The sequence below is a fragment of the Natator depressus genome, chromosome 1, assembly GCF_965152275.1.
Source record: "Natator depressus isolate rNatDep1 chromosome 1, rNatDep2.hap1, whole genome shotgun sequence".
NCBI classification, from domain to species: Eukaryota; Metazoa; Chordata; order Testudines; family Cheloniidae; genus Natator; species Natator depressus.
The window spans coordinates 227720794-227747973 of NC_134234.1; the positions used below are offsets into that span (position 1 = coordinate 227720794).

At 41.7% G+C, this 27180-nt stretch overlaps 1 protein-coding gene across 8 annotated transcripts in view; it reads right to left on the reverse strand.

The window, feature by feature from the left end:
• Positions 1-27180, reverse strand: part of PPFIBP1 (PPFIA binding protein 1) — a 180262-nt gene that overhangs the window by 32382 nt on the left and 120700 nt on the right. For 3 of the 8 annotated variants that reach the window (XM_074937026.1, XM_074937010.1, XM_074937017.1), the window contains 10 exons: positions 26479-26592; positions 25461-25592; positions 15921-16013; positions 15267-15359; positions 13059-13173; positions 11158-11190; positions 9578-9639; positions 8873-8957; positions 2761-2918; positions 144-274 (listed from right to left, as the gene is read on the reverse strand). In XM_074937026.1, the coding sequence (XP_074793127.1) occupies positions 144-274; positions 2761-2918; positions 8873-8957; positions 9578-9639; positions 11158-11190; positions 13059-13173; positions 15267-15359; positions 15921-16013; positions 25461-25592; positions 26479-26592 (1016 nt within the window). The remainder of the gene's footprint in view (positions 1-143; positions 275-2760; positions 2919-8872; positions 8958-9577; positions 9640-11157; positions 11191-13058; positions 13174-15266; positions 15360-15920; positions 16014-25460; positions 25593-26478; positions 26593-27180) is intronic. The other 5 variants (XM_074937070.1, XM_074937036.1, XM_074937061.1 and 2 more) reach the window with 3 other exon arrangements.

Sequence of the window (27180 nt, forward strand, 5' to 3'; positions counted from 1 at the left end):
ATGGACATTATAATACGTGACAGTGCTAGTTTGAGGAAACAGACTTAATACCCTAATTGTCCAATAAACACAATTTCACCTAACATTTTGTAACAAAACTTTGACTTTACATATCAGTTAGAAATAGTTTGTAATAACTATACCTCACTTCACTCGCAACTTCTGGTTTAGGCTGTGCTTTTACTTTTTCTGTAGCTGCTTCTGAGCTTTTGGGTGCTGGTGGAAAAGCAGGGATTGAAACTTGCAAGATGCTGGTGTGAATTTGTAGTGAATTCTAAAAAGAAGAAAGGATACAACATTACAGTGGGCAAAAACTACACAATCACTGCATGAAAATAAGAATTAAATAGATCAGTGACAAAAATAAAAAGTCTGACTCAGGCATATGGTTCGATTCATTTTCTTTTTACTATAAACATAGTTTAGTGCTTATAAAGATGGGCCAGGCTAACAACACTGGAGCTTAAAATCTTCTGTTGGTATACAGAGCAGATAGAACAGGATGGATAAAAGCAGCATAAGCCTCTTGATGCTGCCTGGTCTATGTGTCTCCCTTAGGGACCCCCCTATGACATAAAACAACAGTTCACTCTCCATCTCTGTTCAGTCCTTGGCTCCTCTGAGACTTCCAGCAAGGGGGCCAATTATTTAAGCTATTTATTTTCTTTTAAATGTAAAGTGCCTCTCTCTGGCTCTAAGCACTAAGGCCCTGATTCAGCAAAGCATTTAAACACACACTTAAGGGCTCTGCTGAATCTGGGCTTCAGGCCTAATCGTATCATTTATTTACGCATGCACAGCTTTATGCATGGGACGCATCCCATTGGGTTCGATGGGACTACTACTCATAGACATATCAGAATATAACAGTAGAATGTATCCATAACATTAAAATTAAAAGACAAAAACACAACATGGAAAAGTCCTATGGAATTTAACAGAAAACTGTAACTTTCTCATAGGTTATTTGAAACATCCTGTAGGATTCAATAGAAAATTATAAGCCCGCTCTTCAGTTCTGTAGAATGGTTCAAAAAATCCTGTACAAAGTTATTTTCTATTAAATTTTATAGGGATTTTTTAAAAGTAATTTCTCTAACATCCTATTAAATATCTACATAATGTTAATAGATGAATTCATTGTATGCACTTGTGTAAATCCATCTCTCGTCAGTGAAACCCTTAAGCAGGTGCTTAACTTTATGCATGTGCTTAAGTCCCATTAAATGCAACTTCAATGGGATGTGATCATGTGTTTAAGTGATTTGCCCAAACAGAGAGGCACAATATATAAACTCACACACACAAAAGGTAAGAGAAAATTACACTTTTAATTTTCAATGTTCGTTATCTCAGATATTAAGCAACACAAGAAACAGTTTAAATACAGGATGTATAACAGGACAGTACCATGTCAGCTAAAATGATCCCCATTATTTTACAATGCAAATGCAAGACATGTTTGTGAATGAAACTGCTGGTAGAATGCAGCTGGGTTTCTCCACCGTCTCCACCTGTTGGGTCTTGTCTTGTACTTAAATTGAAAGCTCTCTGGGGCTAGGATTTGGGCTGGCTTTGTACAACCTTAGTACAGTGGGGTCCCAGTCCATGATTAGGGCTTCTAGGTGCTACAGTAATTCATTTCACCATTGTTCTCGATTTCTTTACAAGAGAATCAACAAAACGATGTATTCATATATAAACTCAAGCCATGGAGGCAAACACCCTATTCCAAGCTGTTCAGAGCCTTCCAGAAGGCCGAAGCACCAGACTTGTAAATATACTAAATAAAAATTAGGGTCTTAATCCCACCACTCAAATGAGTAACTTTTCACACATGAGCAGTCCCACAGAAGTCAACAAGACTTTTACTCATGCGTTATCTTGGTGTAAGATATTGCCTATACATAACTGTCATGATACAGTACTCTTTCTTAGTGCCCAGTCCTGCACGGCCTGTTCACCCGGATCTCCAGCTGAAGGAATGCAGAGCCATGCCCTACGTTTAAAGGGACATCAACTCAAAAGAATCACACCCCTCTGAAATTTTCTGATCCACTGTTACAAGGTACCCTGAAGATTACTATATATGAAACATTTGTGTGGGGGGGATGGTCAGGAGAGCTGGGGATGGTGATCGTATGTTTCAGTTTGCTTGCTTAGTGCATTTGACAGCATTTGGTTTACAGCTATTTCCACTGGTTTTCTCTGTATAATCAGTTAGTTCCTCATTTTGCATGAGTGCTTTGAGAGGAGAGAGAAATATTTTAAATATAGGAAAACATGCTTGTAAAATCAAGGATGTTGGCGTGGGGCAGATCATAAACGACTTATAACTCATTTTTGGAAATGGAGAAAATACCAAGTAGACTGTACCCCTTTAAACATACTATAGTATATATTTTAACGGATTTTAAATAGTCTCAAATTTACTTCAGTTAAGTGAAAACAAGCTTTTAAATAAGATATTACATAAAATCAGTGAGAATACAGTTCCAGAAACTATTTGATATTAAAATCATTTCTGGACATTTTAATGAAAATTAAATATGATTTTTTGTGTTTACAAATTTGGGGTTGGTGGCTTTCAAACAAATTCCATACTGGTAAGGACTTTCCGAACAAAATGGGGAAGTTTTACTGAAACTGCCTAACAAGCAAGAAAACTTAAAGAAGCTGGGGGCTGGTTTCTGTAATACAACTACAGCATGAGTAACATTGTCAAGTAGTGATACGCTGAGAGAAAAGAGAGAACAGTACCTCTTCGGGAACAGTGGTGTTAAACTCTTCATGGCTCGGAGAGCTGATTCCTGGGACAGGAGATGGGCTTTTCTCTTGCTCAGTTAAACCCTGCATGTCCAATAAAACCGCTGAAACAGATCCTGAATTTAAAAATTCTTCACATTCGCCTTCTTTGCCTAATAGAAGAGAGATGCAAACAAACTGGCTTTAGTTCAGTACATATGAGTATTGTTCTACGGAGGAATTTTATTTATGGGCTCAATAGGGCAACAGGGTTGGGAGGGTGATGGTGATAGGAGGAGACAGGGTGTAAGGGTGGGATGGCTGGCTTTTTTAACCCCTGCCTGACTGGGATCATGATTTCCCAACACAGCTTAAAGTAAAACTCCACCAATAACAAAAAAGCATCAGTGCTTAACGGCAGGAGCTCCAATTCCAGCAGTACCAAAGCAGGCCAGAAGGACTGATACCCCATAGGCAGCCATAGGATCATGTTTGTGCTGTGCCCATACAACAAAAGGCAAGCAAAGTTTCACACTGTGAGCCAGATCCTTAACTGGTGTAATTCGGCATAGCTCCATTGGCTTTAATGGAACCATGCCAACTTCCAGCTGAAGATCTGGCCCTATAAATCCCTATTTGGAATTTGATGTCTAGGCAATGTTAGGCAGAAACCCTGCATACTAATGATCCAACTGGATTTTTTTTTAAAATCCAAGAGGGTTGAATTTCTTTTAAGTTGTGGTTTTGAATAAATGAAATTTCCAAAAATATACGGTTACTGGACTCCTGATAGATTCTTTAAGGTTTATTTGGGGTTCTTGGGGAACCAGAATGCACAATCCTCATTTAAATGCATGGGGTGAGATGTTTTGCTGTGCCATTAAGAGGCAGGGCACAGCACATTGAGGCTAGAGGAAAGGGACTAACGGTGGCTTGGTGCCCTCCTAATTCTGGGCTACTGCGGAGGCCCCTGTGGCCCCTGGAGTAAGGCAGCCCTGAAGGGGCTGCCTGTCTCCAGCTGCCTACGGTAGCAGCTCTGCCTGGAATCCCTACAGTGCTTCGTGCTGTGGCCCTGCCCCATCCTACTCCTGTCCACTCTCATATACATCCAAAGCAGGGCTTATGGTTGGGCCCACATGCGGCAGTGTAAAAGCCAGCTCATACAAAGCCTGAGCTGGGGGAACTTTCCCCTAGCTAGGTCCAGTTGTCTAATGACTCATTTATGCAACTGTAGCAGATTAAAAAGGGCCACAGTGGATGGAAGCATCCTGCTCATGCAATTATATTTCTTAATTACAGCAGAAACCCACTCCCTCCACATGAGCATTTCAGGGGGTTCCTTTTCAACATGTTGAACATTCTGTGTGTTCATTAATGTATCAGACCCCAAAACACTGCACAGAGACATTTCTTTTCCCATCCTCACTGAGCCAAAAAGAAACCAACATGTTTGTCTGAAATGTAAGATGAAGAATCAAAATCTGTCTCCATTGTGCCATCTGAGCCAAAATGGGGGACAAAGCTCAAGGCAGTAAATAACTGGAAAAAGAACAGTCAAAATCAATTACTGTGCTAGCTTCTAAATAAGAACAAAAAATTCCCTGCCAGTTTGTACAGTGCCACAAATCAGTGGTGTCTCAGTCTGCCAATTCCCTACCATGTTAGGGTTTGTGTTAGAGTTTCACTGACAGCATTGCCATTCTTTAACTGGTTCACTCATTGAAAGGTATGGATTTCTACACTTCTGATCAATACCAAAGTACCACACGACTGCCCCAATGCTTTTTCTTGTCATTGTTATTCACAGGGCTGTGTTTCTAGAACCTATAATTTATTGTCAAAGTAAAATCTCAACCTTACTGCCCCTTTTCTCTAGCCAAAAACATTGTCTGTGTTCTGTGAAGCATACAAGAAATAAAATACACTTTTATCATTTCCCATGGAATGTAGAGTATCACAAATGTGCACCACTGAACCTTGGTTTCAAAACCTCTCTCTGTGTCGCCACTACTAAATAGGTTGTTCTGTCATACCACCCTTTGCTCTGTCATGCCACCCTTTGCTCTTTTCATGTAAATGCTCAAATTTCATGACATAGGCATATGAAGTTTGTATATAGCAGCGGTCGGCTACCTTTCAGAAGTGGTGTGCCAAGTCTTCATTTATTCACTCGAATTTAAGGTTTTGCGTGCCAGTAATAAGAATCCATGCTGAGCTGTGCCCCTTTGTGGCACTGTCTGCACCCCTCACTGCCCCAGGCTGGGGCCAGAGGGCCATAGCTGGGGGTGGCTGCAGAGCCCCGGGCCAGCAGCTGGGACCCCAGGCCAGCAGCAGAGCCCCCCAGACCGGTGGCCAGGACCCGGGGCTGGCAGCAGGCTGAGTGGGGCCAGTGGCTGGAACCTTGGCTGACAAGGGGCCAGTGGCCGGTACCCCAGGCCAGCAGCAGAGACCCCCGGACCAGTGGCCGTGACCTGGGGCCGTCAGTGGGCTGAGCAGGGCCGGCGGATGTAACCCCGGCTGGCAGTGGAGCCCCTGGGACTGGTGGCCAGGACCTGGGCAGTGTGAGTGCCACTGAAAATCAGCTTGCATGCCATAGATTGCCTACCCCTGGTATATAGTGACGTGCAAGCTGGGGTCAATGACACTAGTAAATAAATTGACCACCATGAGGAGCCTACCAGGGAAGATCATGCTCTTACATCCCGAGTCAAAGCCCACTGAGGTCAATGGAATGACTGCTATTGACTTGAATGGGCTTAGGATCAGGCTCTTAGTAAGTGGGGAATGATTGCTTTCACCATGCAACTTGTCTAAACAGGAATTTGTATAAGTGCTTCTATGTGTATTACATAGGATGATGATAATGCTGTCAAGCAGCACACTCACTATATGATTAATACTAAGGCATTTCAGTGATCATTGATATAATGCAACTGCTTCTTATGGGTGGCTAAGGCAGCATGAACTGGTGATTTTCCTCAGTGCATTGCAACAAGGGCAGAGCTAAGGTAATTTGGGTACCTTACTGCAAAAATGAAACCTTAGCACTGAGTTTTTCATTTGTATTCAACTCCAATGTTTTGAAAGGTCAAATGCACTCAAACCACAAACACCCCCCCGCCACTATCTTCACCTTCATGAAATTTTTGTGCAGGAATCTCTCTCTCTTCTTTAAAAATGGTCCTAGGAGCTGCTAGGGAGGAGTCTTGCTCCTACAAACCCTCTGAGGGCCAGGAGATCCAACAGCTCTTAGGAAGATAGAGAGATGCCCCCTTATTCTGTTGGCCACAGAGTATCCTGCAAATCACAGTCCCCACCCACCACCCTGTGCTGACTTCGTAAGATCCAATTCCTATGACTCTCTGGAAGCCTCAGGATGAGGGTTCCTCTTCTGCAGAGCTCAGGAGCAGCACAGTAGCGAGACTTCCCTCCGGTCTGTTGCCTAATGGGTCAGACTCTCCTCCTAAGGCTTGTGGAAGCAAGGCTGCAGGTCAGCAAAATGTGGGGGGTAGAAGGGAGGGGAAGATTCCCCCTACCCATCCTGCTGCTAACTCACAGGCTTTGCAGTCTATCCCTGGGCAGGTCCGGGTCAGAGGATCCCCAGGCACAGGTATTTGCCTGACCCCCCCCCCCAGAGCTGCAAGTTAGCCTGTGCAACAGCACTACTTGGTCAGGAACTCTCCTGCTGCCTTGCAGTGTTACAGACTCCCTAGGCTTCCAGCCTGCCTTTGATCCGGTTCCTGTTCCTGCCTCAACCTTGCCTGAGCCTTGTTCCAGCCCTCTCCAGCCTTATCCATGCCCTAAATCCCACCTTGCACCAGCCCTGTACCTGCCGCTGGACCCCCTAGAATGACTCGAACCTAGATTTGACCTTTGGCCTGCATCAGGAGTCCAACTGCAACACTGATTTGGCTAGTCTACAGACTTTGACCTTGGTTCTGACCACAGCCTATCCCAGATCACAGTTTCAGCACTGCCCTCGGTCCAGTCCCTGGCTTCGACCCTTGGTGCCTGTTCTTGGCCATGGCTTCAACCACTAGGCCTCACCTGCCTAGAACCCAGAGCCTGACATATTGTCCTTAACTCTACTGGCCACATATTTCCCCTTGTATCCTTTGCTTCCCTTATCCATTTTCTACAATTCCTAACTTCTGATTTATATTCATTATTATAAACTTTCCCTTTCTTCCATTTGTTTTTATATATCAAATTATTTTTTATAGCTGCCTTCTCTTCCCCTCTAAACCAGGTGGTTTTTTAAACCAGCATGGCCGCCTTCTGCAATTGTGGCTTTTGGGGCATCTTGTAAGGTGTCTTAAATGATTCCCAAATTATCATTCAATTTGTTCCTCCCAGCTGATCTGGCTCATAATTGTTTTCAGCTTTGTGAAATTGGCCCTATTAAAGTACCACGTATATATAGATCACTGGACTTTACTCTGTGTGAACATTATAAATGTGATAAAAATCACCACTTATACCCAACATGTAGAGCGTGATGAACTTCTTCCCCCATCCCTCTCCCATCCAGGCCCTTCACAGGAACTCTCAGGGACTGAAAAACCTGAACCCTGCACTGACATGAGTTAGCTATTCTGATCCCTGTCCAGTGCCAATCTTCACTCCTTGAGAGTCTCAGTGGGGCCTCCCAAGTCCCACCCCCAGCAACCTTAGAAATCCCCAATTTTTATAAGCCTTGGGATGCTCATTAGGGGTCACCTACAGTGTTAATACACATCTGCCCTTCCCCCCACCCTCAACAAGCCAAACTGCCTTGTCGGGGACTAACAAGTCAGTTCTCAGCCTTGTGGAGGTTTGGGGTTGGTCCTTTGCAACCTTCTAGAGGTTCAGAGTGACAAAATCGGTTTCCGATGCAAGGCAATTCAGCACTGCAGGTCACTGTGCTTCCTTCATAAGGTCTGCAGCCTGTACACACTCAGACTCTAGCTGGTAAAATGTTAGGCAGCCTTCCCGCTGGTAAAATGCCAACATCTGTTTTAACAATTATTGACCAAGACTAAATCTTTTAGGAACAGATGTGCTACAAGATCCAACCTGTGAAATGAATGAAGCAGGGGTCTTGTGGAAGACACAGTACGTGATCATGTAATTAAAGGCTGTGTCATAACGCATATGCACAAGGAGGCTAAATTAAGATTGTACAGACAACCTTAATCCTCTGGCATTTTCTAAATTTTGAGTGTTTGATTAGGAAACCTGAACCACCTTTTCTAAAGCACAGAATTCTACCACTTGAGGTATGGGACTGAGTACATTATCTGGCAGTAGAGAAGTCTGTGATCCCAGAGGGGGGTAGGCCATTGGTACCATGTACTGGCTCTAGGGATGGTCGGGGGAGCCTGGCCCAACCTGGTTCCTTCTCTCTTCCCATCCCACAGAAGAGGGGCGAGTGTGGGGGCGTGCTCTTCTTCTAAGTCATGTCCTCCGGAGGGAGGATGTGATCCTGAGGCCACATGCTGGCTCCAGAGGATGTGACGAGGATGGGGAGAGCCCAAGCCTGGCTCTCTCCTGCCCATCACCTACTGCTACAGTTGCTCTAGGAGCCCTCAGACTTTCCCAGTGCAATCTGTGATGCTGCTGCTTCGGTGGAGAGCTCAGCTCTTTGGAACACTCATGTCCAATTATTATTTTGGCAGGCTGCCAACTCTCCCTAAGGAATGCAAGCAAGAGAGGGGGAATGGTTATTTTTAACAGTTAAACCTTGATGGAATTTCATGGGACAAAGAAAAGGAACTTCTCTAGCCCAAGGACTTTCCCTTTGCTGAATTTCAAAGGCCTGTGGCAATCAATGGAGGTGATAGAGCTTCTCAAAAAGAAAAAAAAGGCACAAGAATCTTTTAAAATGGAAAGCGTCAGGCAACCTAAATGATAGGAGTCGCTACCTGCTCCCTATAAAATCATCAAGGCCAGTTATCGCTGGTGTTAACTGGTGTAACTGCATTGCCTACAATGGAACTATACCAATTTACACTAGTTGAGGAACAGGGTCTTAATATACTCTTACCTGGAAAGATAATAAGTCCGAGAGTTAAATATCTAATGGTATCACAGTATTTGTGCAGTTTAAATGCTAGCAATGTGGGAAATCTTTGCACTTGCACTGTACCTTTTTTTCCCTGAGCCAATATTACCATGTCTTGCACTTTCTTATACCGATTCAGGGATTGTCGCAGCTCTTCTATCTTCCGATCCTAAAATAAAGGGAGGATCCATGTTGTGATTGTGATTTCTTTTATGAAGAGTCAAAAATAAGAAATAAAAACCTAAATAAATTAAAATTGTCTAACAGATTTAAAGAAAATAGAGGCGGATAAAAGCTCAGAGCTTGAAGAGTGCTGGAAATCCAAACCGGGATTTATATTTGGTGAAAACTGGTTTCTGTACAAAGGACATAACCAAAACTCAGGATCTAAATACACTTTATAGAAAGCTCTTTTTCATATTTGGCCCATAATAATTCATAGAAGTGTTATGTAGAGCTTTACATTTTCAAAGCACTTTACAAGATAGGTCTTGAGCCGCAAACCTTTACTCATGCGAGTAGTCCCACTGAATTCAATGGCACTACTTGTGTGAGTAAGGATTACTTGCATGCACAAGATTTACAGGATACAACTTATAAATGCCTATTTGTGGTGCGGTCAGAAGCAATTGCAATACACCTACTGACTTAAGTGAGAACAGAATTGGACCCTGACTAATTAATCTTCAAAATGAACTGTAACAATTTACAGGCTGCCCATGTGCTGATCGTACTAGAGGTATAACTTCACACAATGAACAAATGCTGAACTAATGGCTGTTTTGCTACCTTTTCTTCATTTGCCGCCATTAGAGACTCCACAGCCTTCTTCATTTTCTGTACCTCTATATCTAAAAGTATACAACACAATTGCACAAGTCAGATTAAATGAGGAAGTAAATGGAAGAAAAAAAGCATCCTGACAATTTCTGAAGCTATGTTTACAAGAAACAAACAAAATGCAAACCACTACAATAATTTCCATCTGAAATGGAAAGCAAGATTCACAACATTCTCTCTATGGAAGGAGTTTTCAATAATTGAATGACTGAATTTAGCAAATATTCATATCTTAAACAATACTAAGGAAACTGCTAAATCAATCAATCAGTGATGCCTTTCCTCTGTTATTTCAATCCTTTAAATAACAGAATAATTATAATGAAGAGCTCCAAAATAAAAACATTACAACAGGAGTGCAATAAAACAGTCCTTCATTATGATAACAGCCAAACATTCCATAGGGCATTTTATCAACCCAGCTATACAAAGCAATGGAATTAAGCAGTGGATTGTGGGACATGGTGAGAAAAGCATTGTGTCATGAGGCTTAGTCATAGCCCAGAATGGATGAGAACAGCATGATGGAATGGTATATGTATTCACTGTGATGAGCAGTCATGCTAGAACGTGTGTTGTAGTTTAGATGTAGAAAAGGATCCTTAAAACAGAGATGAGTACAAACTGTGCTTCATCTATAATCCTCACTTACAAAATATGTAAACGCCATAATGTAAATATGTAAAAAGAGGGGAATTTTTTTAAGAGGTCTGGATTTTCTTTATTTCTATTAGAAATCTACCTATTTTGAATGAGCAAATGCAGCTTTAAAATTAAATAAGTTACAAATATGGAAGAGTGATCAAAAGGATGAAGAAGCAAAAATTCTGCTTTGTAACATCACAGATTAGTGTTTTAATCTGCTACGGATTATCGCACACCAACAAATATAACCGAGGATTACTGCTGAAGGGGTGAAGAAAGTTCTTCCTCCGCAAAACGGACGACCAAAGAAAGATGTACAAAATGTATCATCCTGTGCATGATTGGCTCACTGGATACATAAAGCTGTTTAAAGTTAGATATACAAATTCTCTGCTGGTGCAACTCCACTGACTTCAATCGAATTATGCCAGCAGAGAATTTGGCCTACCGTATTGTGAATGCACTTAATATAGAGGGATATGTTTTATTTATATGTGCCTTTTATGTAGAAAAATCTATTTATTTAACCATCTGTAAAAGTACTTCTTAGCAGGATCAATTTAATTTCTTACAAGCCTTTCTACAGTGAGTCATATCTAACGGGTGTGTAAAGCACCTAGAAATGAACAAGTATAGCAGGCTCCCTCTCTCAGGCTGCTTCAGGAAGCCAAAGATTTTGTTTACTAGATTTTCAATAAAAAGATTCATATTAAAAGTCGTAGCCGATTGAAATCTCCCTTCATTTCTAATAATGTAACTGAGGGTTATAGATGAGGCAATCTAACAGCTTCTGTTAAAGCAGTTTTAAAAACACATGCAGAAGGCTATATTGGACAGAACTTCTGAAGTATAAATGCTCGTGGAAAGATACTAGGAAACCTTACTTTTGTCTTTGAGCTTCTTTTTACAATTTTCATCTGTGCAGGAAAACCCAGTGGATTTGAAATTAGCATACAGGTTATGACATTAAATACCGTTTAATATTATAAGCTGTTACTGTTGGAGTCAGCAGTGAATCATTCCTTACCCTCTGACAACAAGAGTAAAACAAACAACATTTATAATTTAAGGGCCCAATCCTACAACCTTGCACACAAGTACTCCCTACTCACCTGCTAAAGCCAAACAGGATTACTTTGTAAGGGCTCTGACATGAGAGTCTATACAACTGGACTTTATACAAGGCCTCAGCACTTTTTCCCGCCTGCATGTTTTCACATACATTGTCTCATATAGTATTTATCCCAACAGACTGCTCTTACCGTAACACTAGACATGAAATATATTACACTTGTACTAACAACTGATAGTAGAGAACAGAATATAATTACTCAGGTAAGCATAAATCTGCAAACATGGCAGATAATCTGCAAATATTTCAATTGCATTCATTGCAAAAAACACATTCTTTAACATTTTCCAAACACAACAGAACCTTGGTTCATTCACAGTAATGACTGGGAGACCCCTGTGTGCAACTGAACTTTGCAAATTATGGCTCAGTACCATAAATCAAAGGGAGCAGCGAAGTTGAAGATGCTTGGCACCTCTCAGGAAAAGCTCAATATGAGTAATAAATGCAATAAAAACAAACATTAGAAAATTAGTACGTGAACAAAAATTGCAAGATAATGCACACAATGTATTTTATACATTCATCCAATTAGTTTTATTTATTCATAGTACAATAATACTTCACACTAGTCTAGCAAATGTAATGAAGCATATTTTACAAAAATAATGGAATCTCAGAAATCATAAGACTGACTATAGCAAGTGTATGTTACTGAGAAGTAAAGTGAGAGCTGATCAGAAAATGCCAATTATTTTTTGTGGCAAATTTTGAAGACCAAAAAAAAACTTTTTAAAATCCCCATAATCTTCTGAGAAAACCCCCATAACCGATTTTTAAACATTTTCTTTAAAAGGTTTGGGTTTCCAGTTTTCACTGAGAAACTGGAAAATGTTGACCACAATGACAATTCTCCATGAAAATTCAGGTTTAAGTAGGACTCTGATAGGGTTTAAGTGGGACTTCCAAGTAGTGTAGGTAGGCCTTGTGCTCATGTCCTGAATTTCACCCAATTAGGCCTGCTCTACACTTAAAATTTTTGTCAGCACTCAGGATGGCCAACCCTCCAGGACTGGCCTGGAGTCTCCCGGAATCGATCTCGATCTCCGGGTGACTACTGAAAGGAATTCAGGAGATTTTAATAGGACATTTTAAGAAAATGATATGTCATGTTGGGGAAAAAAAATCTGGGATAGCTTCGGTCAGAGTTGGCAACCCTATCAGCACTGCTAAATTGGTCAGGGGAGTGGTTTTCTTCCTTTACCCCTAACCGACTTAGCTATGCCAAGTCCCAACATAGAGTTTTACCCCGCTCCCAACAATGTCCTTTTGCCAGTATCACTTACTCCATTAGAGCAGTAAACTATACTTTTGCAGTTACAAGCTTCATCTCCATGGGGTTGGGAAGTATTCCCAGCAAACCCTTTCTAGCGTAGACAGGGCCTCAGAGTTGTAAACACTCGGTCACCTTATTTTAAAGCAAATCAACAACCTATCATTGTAGGTTTTAGGATTGCTTTGTGAATACTCGCCGAATATGTTAAAAGGAATAAACATGCTGGCAAAATGTGTAAGGAAACCGAGGTTTATAACAATGATTCCCTTATAACAATTGACAGAAACAATTATTTAAAACAGGTAAGGCATAACTACAACTGTGCAAAAGACACCTCTAGAAACCTCCACTTAACCGAGAGCCTCTTTTGTTCTTACCTCTGTCAGTTATTTCAACTCCTTCTCCTTTCATCTTGCAAACCAATTTTTCTTGTAACTTTCTTACTTCTGCTTCCTTCTGTTCCAATTTCTCTTTCAAAGATGCCAGTTCATCCTGTATAGATCCATAATCATTTATCCATGAGAAGAACAAGGTTTAAGTTTTGAAGAGGATTTTAAAATATTTTTTACTATTTAAGTTAGAGATGGTCCCCAGCCAAAATTTCACACCTAAGAAGCCCAGGGAGAAGAGCCTAATCTGGTGCAAACTGTTATGGGCCCATTGAAATAACAACATCAGCTGAGAATCTGTCCCCAAAACTTTGAATCTCAACTTTTGCAGTAAAGCTGCTATCTCTAACAGGACAGACCCTTCCCCTGGGTCAAAACAGCCCCAAACTTGGAAATAGTTTGGATTCAGACCAAATTTTCCATGCAAGTACCATCACCAATTTAAAATGTATGATTTTTTTTTTGTCTGAATTAAAAGTAGCATTGGGGAAAAAGGGGTATTTCTTTTTAGCATGCACAAATAGTAAAATTAAAGGGGATGAGGCTATATGCTTCACGGCACTTTCACAGCACTTTGTATGTTCGAAGTGCTGAAAGTGAAATAGAGTTGCATAATTGAATCGTGCTATATTTTCGGCCTAGTATTTTATCACGTAGTATCCGAACACATGGGGTGTATGCGCTTACTGCATGTGTTTGAACGCTAATAGGTGTTTTTTCTCTTTAAATACAGCGCTGTCTCAAAACAGGCCATTAACAGTTTTATCAATACACACAACTGACTATGAAAGAAAATCAGTCATAATATTAAAAAAAAAAAAAAAGCCAAACACTCTGAAAAGCAATTCAGACAAAAAGAAAGAAAATAAGTCACAGGCAGTTTTAGCAGTGAGGGTCTAAATAAGGAAACCAACCAAACCTCATGGACTAGATATTCTATCTATGCTCACTTTCCATTCAGACAACATAGGATAGGGTCACTGCACCTACACAGGTTAGTTCACCTATAACTTACACTTTAGCTGGGTTTTCTATTGCAACACCTCAGCCGTGATTCGGTTTTGTAAACCAAAATCAAAGAGGGTGGCTTGGATATGGGTCCCATTTCACTGGAACACTCAAAACTCAGATGCTTCTTGGGGTCAGATAAATGCTTCTGAACTGTATCTACCCCCATACACACTGACCCAGCATTAAATTTTGTTTCCAAACTTTGGGCCAAATTCTGCTGAACCTGAACAACAACATGTCCCTTTGGCCTCACTGGGATTTCTTATGGGAATAGCTGGAATAGGATTTTACCCTTTGTGGAAGCATATCTGATAATTATAAAATGGCATTTGCTCAACTTTCTTTTTAAAAGCAAAACTCAAAATTGCCTTTGCAATTTCTAACATTTCTATTAAATCCTGAAACGGATATGCTAAAATGTAACATCTGGATTGAAATACCTTCCTGAGCTTCACTAGTGATTCCAATGTTTCCAGAAAAAAAGGCCTGATTTTGCATTCCCCAGACACTCCAAACTGGTACTGGTTTCAGAGTGGGAGGTTTAGTTTTACAGGACACGCAGGTTTGGGCCCTACATTCTTCCACAAATGTGTCCCTATCTTAGAATCTTTAAGAGTTTTTAGTACAATAATTGAGATTTAAATTGGAGTTGCATTCAGTTTCTGATGCAGGGTACTTTCCCCAATTACCTCAACATATGGTCTGTTAATTTATTATGCTCATAATATTTGAGGAAGTTGATGTATTACAACAATTATTTTCTTGTTTAAAAATACATTAACAAGCCTTTGGTAAGAAATTCACGTGAAATTAGTGTGTGAGTCTGTACTTCTATAAGCAGCTCAGTAAGAGCTTTTTCTGAATAATGAATGCAAACTGTAGGAGTGAAAACTACCCCTTTGAAGGGGGATACTTTAAATTTAAAATAAAGTTGTGGGTAAACCACCCAAGGCCTGTGAACCACTGAAATCCCTGTAAAGTCCTATTTATGCCCTAAAAACAATTTGTTAGGAACATCTCATTTCACAAGGCTTAGTTTCTAGTGGGAAGAGCACACTGCATGTCAACAGAAAGTAATCAATAAAAAACACAGACAGCATGACAGCAAGATGCAAACACAGACCACAAAGCAGTGGTGCAGAAAGGATTCAAAACAGGCCCAATATTACCCACAATCTACTACACCTTTAATATCTGGCATTTTTGCTCCATCCGCTGCTTTTCATACTGCATCTGACCCACTTTGATTTTCATGCTAGAAAGTTTGGCCATTAAAGACTGGTGACAGAGACAGAGGAGTGAGAGAAAACTAATGATAGAAAAGAAACAAGGCTAGATAGATAACAGAATTCACAACAGAGTTAGATACTTAGAGAAATGGCATGCTAGAATTGCTCAGGTTACTGCTTTCTCTTCAGGGTAAACATGGATAATTTATAGCACATTTAAAAGAAAATAATGCTCAGTTTTCATCCCACCCATGGTCCATGCTTTTCTCATTACTAATGATGTTCCCTAATCCACAAGCATACAAATATCTAAACAGAATTTAAATAACTAGCTGCAAGCAGCAATCTTTGTAACTAAAGCAATGGTGCCTCTCAGAAATGGGGCTGAACCCGTGGCCCTGATCTGAACTCTCCTGAACTTCTGTGTTGAGGTTTGAAATCAGAACCTGATATGAAATTTGCAAATGGCTTGTCTGTTTTTTTTAAATGAGCATCACAAAAGCCCTCGATCTGCAAATTCCCAAGACTTCAGGATGTCTGAAAACCAGATAGAGTTCCAAAATTTGCAGCTTACGCCCATCTTTCCCCTCTTTCCCTCAGTGTAACTTACTTTGGTGGATTTAAGCTTCTTCTCGTACTGAAGTCTTTCATTATCCATCTCTCCCACTCTTAACCGTAATTCATTGATTTCCTGCATCAAACCCTGAGTGAAAGGAAAAAGAAAAAAAAAAAAAGAGAAATTCAACAAACAAAACAAACCAGATAAACAACATCAGTGAGAAAGTAAAGACAAAGCAATACCAAAAACAAAACAACCCACACACATTGTGCATACAGACACTTCAAAGTTCAAAATTAGGTCAGAACAAATATTCAAGCAACTCAGAGCTTGGACCACCATCCATGGACTCCAATTCCAAGTTCCTACATTCAATACAGGAATGAAGAAGGGAAGCAGGGGAGGAAAAGGTAGCTTTCAGTGGCGGGTGTGCTCCCTATGTACACAGCGTCCCATCCCCCCCACCGCCGCCCCTTCAAAGCACCTTTATATTTCCAGAGCAGCATAAAGAGACCTTCATGCAACTGAGAATCAGACCCAGGGATTTCCAGGTTTCTTCCTCAGAGCACCAAATTAATGCATGCAGGCAACAATCAGATGATTTATCAACTTTTAAGTAAAATAGCAGCCTGATCCTCCACCACCCTGCACCTCGTGTAGTCATTTATACCTGTGACTAGAAGGTGCATGGAAAATGCTACTGGCTTGATTTGGTAGCATTTGACACCCATTTTGCACAGGTGTGAATGACAAGGAAATGGAGACTCTGTCCCAGTAACTCTTCAATATTCCTATGAAATTAGGTCTTGTTTCTGGTCCTCTCTCTAAAATACAAATGGTAAAATAGTAGTCACCCAGAATAAAACCCCTCCAGTTATACAAAATCAAATGTTGGCTTCATAAAGGGTCTATATAAGCAAGTTACATTTAACTGAGGCTATACAACAAGATGAAATAGACCTATTATTGGAGAGCATTGAGAAAAGATAATACAATGTGAACCCAAATTATGCTCACCTTATTTGTGCATGTAGTCCCAGCAGATGACATCCTATTATCAATTTTTGTGACCTATATTGTCACTGAAACGAATGGGATATTATTCATAGCGTTCCATATTTTTGGTCACGTTAAGTTAGATGGCATTGCAACATACGCCACGAGGGGGTGAATGCAACTGCCACCAAAAGGCTGAAATCCACATGCCTCGTAAGTAACAAAAGCTGCGGTGAACGCTGTCACCTGTGTGCTTTGTGAACTCCACTGACTCCCCTTTTGCTTCAGAACCAGGCTCACAATCCTAACCCTAATGGATTGGGATCGGACTTCTGCAAAGACTGCCATGCCTTTCCTGAGCTTTTCGAAGCAGCTACACTTCACCCGAAGTGATGCAGTTAGGGACAAGCAGGTTTCAACATTCTTGGGGGGGTGGCGGGGGGGGGGGGGGTAAGAGGTAGAACATTCGGAGCAGCGGAATACCAGCTCTAGAACTCTTTGTTAAAAGAGATGAGACTAAACCCAAGGTTGACAGTGTTTCAATCAAGATTCAAGGAAGTATGCTGATGATTAAGGCTACGATTTGGTCACAGAGGTCGCGGAAACCGCAGGTAGCAGGCGGACCCCCGCAGCTCAAGCTCCCCACCCCTCATGGGAGACCCCCTCAGGTCCCAGCCGCACTGGGCAGCAGGGGCCCCCACAGCTCAAGCTCCCTGCCCCCACTGCTCCCAGCCTAGGCGGGTGGCAGGGGGACCCCTGCTGCTCCAGCTTCCAACTGCTGCGGGTAGAAGGTGGTGCCCCCGCTGCTCCCGGCCCCAGTGGATGGCAGGGCCCCCCCATAGTTGCTGTGGGGGGCTCCAAGCCACCACGGGGGGAGGACCCTGCAGCTCTTGGCCGAGCCCCCCCACAGCTCCCCTCCACCTTGGGCTGCCGGAACCCTGCAGTTCCCAGCCACAGGCAGAAGGGAATCCTGGATCTCCAAGCCCTCACAGGTGGTGGGGGGCCCCAGAGCTCCCGCCCCCACATCTACCCAGTGGCTCCCCATTTTGTAATGGATATTTTCACGGCCAGGTCATGGGCTTCCATGAATTTTTATTTTATTGCCCGTGATCTGTCCGTGACTTGAACTGAAAATATCTATGACAAGATCTTAGCCTTACCGATGATTATTAACATCCCCATTTTACACTGAGGCAGAGATAGATTAAGTGATTTGCCCAAGGTCAACTAGGAAGCCTGTCGCAGAGCCAGGAATTGAACCCAAGTGTCCAGTGCCTTCACCACCAGACTATCCTCTCAGATAAACTTCCAAACTGAGCTGTGAAACCTTTTGAGGATTCACGCATGGTAAGTACAATGAATTGGGCATCCTTTGTATCTGTATTTGCAGAGCACAGGGGAAGGAACTGCGCTAGATTACATAAACAACCTCAGGTAGCTAAACCAAGCAGAAACGAGCAGCATGTGTCTTTGGACTCCTCAGCCTCTTTAGCACAGAACATTCACCACTGGGCAGAATGTCTCTCCCATGAAAGTAAACAAGGCATGGCTTGCTGGAAAATAACAAAAGGTATATTGAACTTGCTGTTTGGCAGGGGAAAACATTTCCCTGAGTGCTGAGGGTCTGAAAGAAGCCTCTGGCTAGCTTTTTATTCATCATGTCTAATTTTGTTAGTTAATCCGGATCTCCAGACCCGTATTATATTTTGGCTAAAAGTGCATTCTTAAAATGCACTACAGCAACTGTAATGCTGTTTCACCTGAAAAACACTCAAGAAAAACATATTAGCTTTTTTTATGAGTCCTGGAAAACAGGCACAGGAAGATGGAAAAATGACTAAAACCTCCTAGTTTAACAACTTTCAAGCCCCAGACAACAGCATGGTGCTCTGTTTTACCAGTTTCTATATAAGGTGCTGCAGTCTACTTTCATCCATGCCAGCCAATGACAGGCACCCTTCTTAGGATATTTATGGGTAGCTGGAATGACTTGCCTTCCAACCCCGGTTCCAGATGTTCTCCACCTACTTGCCTTTTAGCTAGTTCACTGGTTATACTATGCTAGCTACTCAGTGAATCTGAAGACCACGTAGCAATATTTTTATTTCTTAAAGAAGATCAGACAAGAAGCAGGAGGCAGATAAATCTTACAGAAAAAGGGTAGGGTGGGGTTGGGGAGTTTACTCAACTTTTATTATCCTGAACCATGATTGCAACCTAATTTAAGCTATTTCTGTTGGTCAATGGGTACTTCTGGCAGTAAGGGTTAAATGGGGACCCTGACTGTGTCATTCACTAGGTTCTGGGAGCTCTAGCCTTTAACCTTGCTTCATCTGTAAGATGGTAGAATAAACCATCCTCCTGCCAAATGGGAATCAGGTTTATTATCCAGGACTGATGAGTCTTACAGAAGCACCCATGCTCTTTGGGAAGCTTAGTGGCACATCTAGCCCAGTATCAGGCAGCAGGTCACTGTTGGGACTGGGTTATTACTGTGATTTCTGAGGGACTGGGTTGCTCCCCTGAACTGAGATGCAGTAACAGGAACAAGGAGCAGCACGTCACAGGCAGACCAGGCATCTCCCCATCCTATCGACTTTCACCACTTCTTGCCCTCTAGTTTTAGTTAGCAATTGGGGCATAGTTTAATACAGCTGTGGCCCTCCCTGCCACTTTGAAGCAGTTGATGCCTGTGTCTTTGGAGCATGTGCTCCGTGAAACAGATTTGGTGTGAACGCAGGGGAATATCTCCTTACAGAGACACAAATTAATGCCCTTGACAACAATACTGGGTCATTTAAGAAAGCTCAGACCATTTAAAATTGCACATGTCAACAGTGAACCACAAACAGAACTGAAGAAGCTGCAATTCTGAACCGGTGGGAAGAGGAGGGGAAGGAACTATGTTTTTGTGGTTAAACAAGGAATGGAAAAAATTTGCCACATAAAACAGCTCTTCTCTATCTACTTCAAAAATTTACAGTTGACTTGAAGGTCAGGGTATATAGCTACACCCCTTCCAAGTTAAGCTACCGGAACTAGAAAGTTAATTAAAAGAGAGATCATTAAGAGTCTGTTAATGATCCCCATGTTAGCATACAACTTTATAACTTGGCTCCTTGGCACTTCCTTACCCATCATCAACTTAGAGATGAAGTGGGACCTAAGAGAGCATGTCAGTCTACTTATAAACATACACAATTAAATACACTGAACTGTACCTTGCTCATGAAAAATGTTGAAGTTTTTAATCAAATCCCTGCGTCTCTGGCCTTAGATTTGTGTATTGCTTTTATCAAAATAGATTTGGATTTTTTTTTTTGTTGCTGTATGTTTGACTTCAAAACAACTGGCAAATAATCTTATGTATGTCTGTAACTATAAAGTTATTACTTATAAAACTTTATCACGAACTGTTTAACACTGAAAATACCAGAAAAAGAAAATCAAATCCTTATTCAAAATCCCTTTAAAAATTTCTTCCTACAGGTTAATTTAATGAAAAAAAAAAAAAGAGAACTAAGAGAACTGTTAAGATGTGCACACAACCTCAATGGGTAATATTATTGCTGTAAGCCAAGCATTTTCTCAGCCCATCCCCTATTGATAGTTACTGTCTTTTTGTGTCATGTCTAATATTAGATTGTAAACTCTTCAGGGCAGGACCCATGCCTTGTTATTTATTCTATCAACTTCTTCCTACACATTTGTGTGCTGTCTAATTCATAATCATCATCATTAAAAATATTATACAACTATTGCAAAGCGACAAAATGAATTAAAGAACATCTATGACCACATTTCTGTTTTTGAAATATCACCAATGTGTTTTGCAGAAGAAAATTTAACAATTCATTTCCTGCCAAAGTATGTTATATATGAGATTATACTATAAATTACATTCCTTTGTCAGTTTTCCAAGGCAGAAAAGTAGGTTTATATAAAACCTTTGCATCAGCACACATGGGCCAGACTACATCCCTGCACAGATGGGCCAGGGAGAAAGGGGGGGAATAAGCAGCCTCCGCCGCCCTGTTATGCATCTACACAGTGGGCAGCCACAATCCTGCTCTTTGCACTCCTTAGCTCTGCTCCCCCTCTTCTGTAACACACAGTGAACTGCAGTTAGCCTGGCCTCCTTTAGTAGGAAGGAAGGATGGTCATGTGGTTAGGCACTGGACGAGTGCTCAGGTGATATAGATTCAATCTGCAGCTCCGCCACTAAATTCCTGTCTGACCTTGGGCAAGTCATTCAGACTTGGATTTTCAATAGTACCTAACTTCCTCAGGCTCCTTTGAAAATCCCAGTCCATCTTTTCGTGCTTCAGTTCCCTCATCAACTGCTTGTGTTGTCCTTTTTTCCACCCTTTGTCTATTTTATTGATTTAGATTATAAACTTTTCAGTACATGGACTATTGCTTAAAAGGTGCTAGTACCCTCGTGCCCCAATGCTGATGGAGGCCTCTAAGTGCTATTCTAATACAAATCAGTGTAACAGTCCACGGTCAGATTACTTCTGGGAACTGGTGCTAGTGCTTGCCACATCTGCACCAAATCCCCCTGGCTCTTCAGATATGGTGATGGAAAAATCACAATATCGTCATTAGTCCCCGATCAAACGCCCAGTGAGATCAACAAGAGTTCGATTAACTTCAATGGGCTTTGGATCAAGCCTAGAGTGAAAAGTGAAACACCAATATGAGACAGTTTTCTGTAGAACCTGCTCAACTTGCATTTAACTTCTCCTCTGAAAACACACACACAAAAGGGTTAAAATGATAGCTTGGGCTAGGTGTACATACATGTCCAAAAGACAGAAGTCACAAAGTGCAGCTCTTATGCTCCAATCTTTGGCTCCCCACAAAACCTATGCAGTTCATACTCCACAGCTTTTCCTTGTACAGAGGACTTTCCATGGCAGGCTCAGATGTTGGGGATGAGGGTTGTTCGGCATGTAGCCTCTTGTCTTCCCACAGCACCCCCATTCCGTCCCCTGCTCATATTAATCATGCTCCTAGCATGAGTAATGGGAATGGGTAGCTGCTGGGGCACATTCAGGACATTTTTAGGCTGTGGGGCTCATTTTTCCCCTACTGGCGTTGGGGGATGCGAACTTCAACCATAGGAGACATTGCACCACTCAGAGATCAGGGGTGCTGGAACAATTTGTAGAGCGGGGGCGCTGGGAGCCATTCAACCAAAATATAGACCTTGTATATGATGGAAACCACTTCAAGCTAGGGGGTGTAGCAGCACCCCTAGTTCCAGCACCTATGTCATAGAATCACCCCACAGAGGAGTGTGGTGTTTGAACCTTGAAGGGAGGACAGTTTTAACTTCAAGTTGTGGCTCTGTAGAGGGTCATGTCTGGCTGACTGAACACCCCTCCCTAAATAAAATTTCCTCCCATTTGGAAGGCTTCAAGTACTGCGAAGTATGTTTACCTAGTTATCCATACCACCACGTTTGGACCAAAATGTTCAGCTTTGGCCATCTTCAAGAAAGATACAGTCAAGCTGGATAGAGCACAGCACAAAAAGATGATACAGAGAGAAATACATGGAGAGGTTTTTACCAGAGAACAGATTGACACAATTGGGATTATTTAATATAGAAAAAAATAGATCAGTACTGATTGAGTTACTGAAATTAATTACATCATAAACCTTGAAAAGCTACTGTATTTGAGAATACTGGACAGAGCCACTCAAGGAGACAAAGATTTAATTGATGAAGAAAATTATGCAAAAAGAATAAAAGGAGGTATTCATTTAAAGAGAAGCAGTGAATAGGGTAAACTAACTTCCAGCTGAAAGGGAAGCAGTAGTAGTATATTTAAGCAAAAATGGGATGGCTGTGTGGGAGTAAATTATTTAACTCAATCAGTAATAAAGTCTATTCTGTACTTCGGAGTAATCAACTATCTTCTTTGGAGGGCTCAGGACATTTTTGCTGATTGTGCTTTCTTCTGGATATGAAGTTTCTCTGTTTGGTTTTGTGCCTGTGAATGGCACAAGGGCAGGATTTTCAAAGCACTTAGCATTGGCCTCATTGAAATCAACTGACTATTGACTTCAGTGGGGGTAGAGTTAGGTCAACAATGAGCACTTTTTAAAATTCTGCTCCCGAAAACTATAAAACACAGATATGTAGAGTGGTCACCAACTCTTTACTGCCATGAAGGGCTAGCTACTAATAGAACTAATAAGTTCTGTAATAAAGCAAGCAGTTCTATGTTGCTTTTTTTAAAAAAAAAGGTAAGAGACATTTTAGTAATAATTTAATAGTTCTGGCATGGATGTCCTGCAAATAAAACTACATTATTCTTAATCATCATCATTAATAATTGCATTTAAATGCAATTTAAGTTGAATGTTATTTTATTACAGCATCTTCTTTTTATTCTCATAAAAGACCACGATTAGGCATATTCGGAGGCATTTAAGAGAAATATTGGTATTAATAGCTGCCATGCAAGTAAGCCTTTTGCACAGAGTCTACAGCTGCAATGCATGGTGTGGAAGTCACCTCTTGATTCCCATACTGTAACCTCTTTTCCTGGAACAGTGCTAATTCCACCTCCACTTTCTCCATCTGTTGTCTGAGTATTGCTATAACATTATGGAGTGACTGCAGTGCAGAGGGAAATGAAAGAAGGGGATGACAGGAAAGATTGGAAAAAATTGTAATCAGAAGACCCCCCTCCCAAAAAAAAAAAAAGAAAAAAAGAAAAAGAGTAAAGCAAAAGCACTGAAGGGTCAACCACTTGTGTTACCTGTTTCGGAAAACTTATTTAAGAAACCAAGCGATGCTTCCAAGCAGAGTCAGAGCAGAATTCAGTTTCAGCAATATGCATTTACTGTGATCATTTGGGTCAAATGTTGCCTCCCCCCCAAAAAAATGCTTGCCATTCGTACCGATGTGTTTACTGCTCAGAGAGATCTTTAGTTTGTAAGGATCAGATCACATTGTATCTTTTGTGTTTTTTTGTCTTAGGAAAGAATTTCACATTTTACTGCGTGTCACGGGGGTGAGTAAAGAACATTACAAGTTGGGGGAGTTCTAAGAACCAGTTGATTATAATGTGACTGACCCATCACAGCACTACCAATACCAAGAAGAATTCAATCTGCCTGTGCCAGATGGAGATTTTATTTCTACAGCACTGGGATGTACGGTACTTGTCTGAACTGGTTAAGTTCACTGCTTTTAGGCAATAGCAATCGTTCACATAAAACTGGGATCAGACTGCAAGGAAAAGGCAACAGAACTCTAAGCAAGCTCTGCTCATAGCTCCACAGTAGCTAGATGTCTTTGCTAAAATGATGAACATTGACATTTACATTATCATCATCAGCCTTCAGAATGAGTGCACTATTGAAGTTAATGGGGCTTGTCATTCCTCCCAGAATTACATTACTGTTTCTTTCTTTCCACAGATTCATTCACGTTTGGAATCCTACCTTTGCAACATTAAGGGTAAAAAACTTAAAGTTTCTTTTTATAAAATCAGAGCTTAAAATGGCCTGCAATAACTTGTGCAGCCACCAGAAGATTGTTGGCATGGTATAGCTCACCACTATGGGGTGGCTCAATTCACCCTCGCTGTTACCACATGGAACTGGGCTGGCCAGTTTGAGCCTTGTAGCAGAAAGCCACGGTAAGAGAGTCAGTTTAAAAAACAAAACAAAAAAAGTGCAGGTACTGTGCGTAACAAGCCTCATGCTGAATGGCTTAACTCTGGTGAACCTCACCAGAGAGCTCCATCTTCCAAAAAGAAATTAAAACACACATTTGTCGGGCTCATTATGGGCATGACTGTGTTAGCCTAAAGGGAAGTGCAGGGCTGGCCCCTCCCCTCCCCACCCCCTACTGGGAGCTCTGGGTGGCATTCTGTGTTCAAAAAATGGTACAGATTTTGCAGTGAAGACAAGGCCAACAGCTCTCCGGAACACAGAGGCAACATACTCATTTTTAAGTGCCACTTCTTAGCCCATGTGCAGCCAGAGGAAGCTGAGCCATGGGTTGCAATTCTGCCTGCCTCCGATTCAAGCCGTTCATTGTGGGAAGGGCTCTATATATTCATCTCCTCGCCTCCCATCCCTGTGCACCCATGTAAAAGTCTGGCAGAATCCAGACCTAAGTGAATATCTGCTGGCATTTTGGATATCTGACACACATTTCAGACTCTGGGTGAAAAGCTGGCTTCTCTGAAGTCAATGGCAAAACTCCCATTCAATAGGGACAGGATTTTATACTCTGACTTGTCAAATGAGTGATATTTAAAAGAACTGTCAGATGCTGTCTGGCTCTCACTGAACATCAGTGAGAAGTCTTTCATCACAAGAGCATGCTTGAAAATCTGCTGTGACATACATGAGCCACGCTCTAAAAGAGTGTGACCTCCTAGTTTGGAACACAGCAAGGCAAGGTACCTGTTCATTCCCACCATGAGCCCGTCCATCTCAAATCTCATTTCTTTCTGACTCAGAATGACTTGAATTTGGAAAGTTATTTTTGTTAAACTGAGAGAAAGTTTCACATAACTTGAAACCACATGAAGCTCTGAGGATCAGTTCATCTGTTTTACTCACCTCTGTGTCTCCGTATCTGTCTTCGTAGTCTAATCGGTCCTTCTCTACAGCGGTTAGCTTTAGCTTCAAATTGGAAATTTCTGTCATAAGGTTCAATTTCTGAGTTTCAAGAGATGTTCTACTCAGAAGTTCCTGATTCAAGATGAAGAGGAACAGAGTTATTCTTCTGAGGAGGAAAAATTACATGCTTAGCACCACATTAAGATCGGCCCCAAGAAATAGAGAGCAGGAAACTGGCCTTCCTGCATCTAGAGGCCTCTTGGATAGAAAGGCAGGACTCCTCCTCCAATCTATCAAGCCAAAGAATACCAGCCACCGTTAACCTGGTTAACTGAATGCCTATCTTGACTGTTGACTGCTGCCTGTCTCTTCAATCAGGACTCAACTTCTAACTCTAGTTTAACGAGGGATTTTTCCCTGGAATGCCCAATTCCACCCCGTTAGGAAAAGGACGTGAATAATGGACATCCCCAGGTCCTGTGCAAGTCAGTTTGCTCTAGGCCTGACAACTCAGCAACCATTGAGAGAGATAATCCTTGAACAATTGGTGGCTGCGGGTCGGATGCAGTTAACTTGGATGCATCGAGGATCATGGGTAGTGGGGTGATCGCTGTCAGACCCAGGAACAGCTGCCCCAACAACCTGCTGGTTGTCACAGTTGCCAAGGGCAGCAAGTAGAGTTACAATAAATTAGAGCTAAGAAATAACACCCATCCTACCTAGGGCCTCAATCCAACTCCCTTAGAAGTCAGTGCAGGGACTCCAATGAGAGTAGGACTAGATCCTTACTCTGCAGGATAGGGTTGACATGACTCAGAATGAGAACGATTTTAACAAATAAAACAGAACTGTAAACAAGAAAGTTATCACTTTTTCATGTGACACCATAAATTCCAAAATTTTGTACTAAACACACCAGTCTGACAGAAGCAGACAAAACAGTATTCAGTGCTACCGCACAAATCTACTAAGCACAGACAGCGAAAGAAATGAAATTGCTCTGGCTTCCTCGCAATACCTGCTGCAGCATCTCTTCTGTGGCATTCAGCTTCTCCCTGTGCTCCTCTAGGCAGAACTCTAAATCTCGAATCTTTTCTCCTTGTGCTTCCACCTGGTCAGTAAGTACACTTACCTGTAGAGTACAGAAATATGAAAATCCGTAACTACCTTGAATTTATATAGCACCTATCACCCTGCAAGACAAGGAATAAATAATAAGAGGCAACCTCTGCAATTACAGCACATAGGAGGCGTTCTGCAATAGTTATGCTGTATGCGCTGAGGAGGAACATAAGACTTGCCATAGTGAGTCAGACCATGGTCCAGTATCCTGTCTCTGACAATGGCCCATACCAGAGCTTTACGGGGCGTGTAAAGAACAGGGCAATGATGGAGTGGATCTTGTCTTCCACTCCTGGTAGCCAGAGGTTTAGGCTCATCCCAAGCCTGGAGTTGCATCCCTGTCCATCTTCACTAACAGACATTCATGGACCTATCCTCCATGAACTTACCTTTTTTGAACCCAGTTATACCTTTGGCCATCACAAAATCCTATGGCAATGAGTTCCACAGGTTGTATGTTGCATGAAAAGTACTTCCTCTTGTTTGTATTAAACCTGCTACCTATTAATTTCATCAGGTGACCCTTGTTTTTTGTATTGTGTGAAAGGGTAAATAACACTTCTCTATTCATTTTTCCTCACACCATTCATGATCTTAT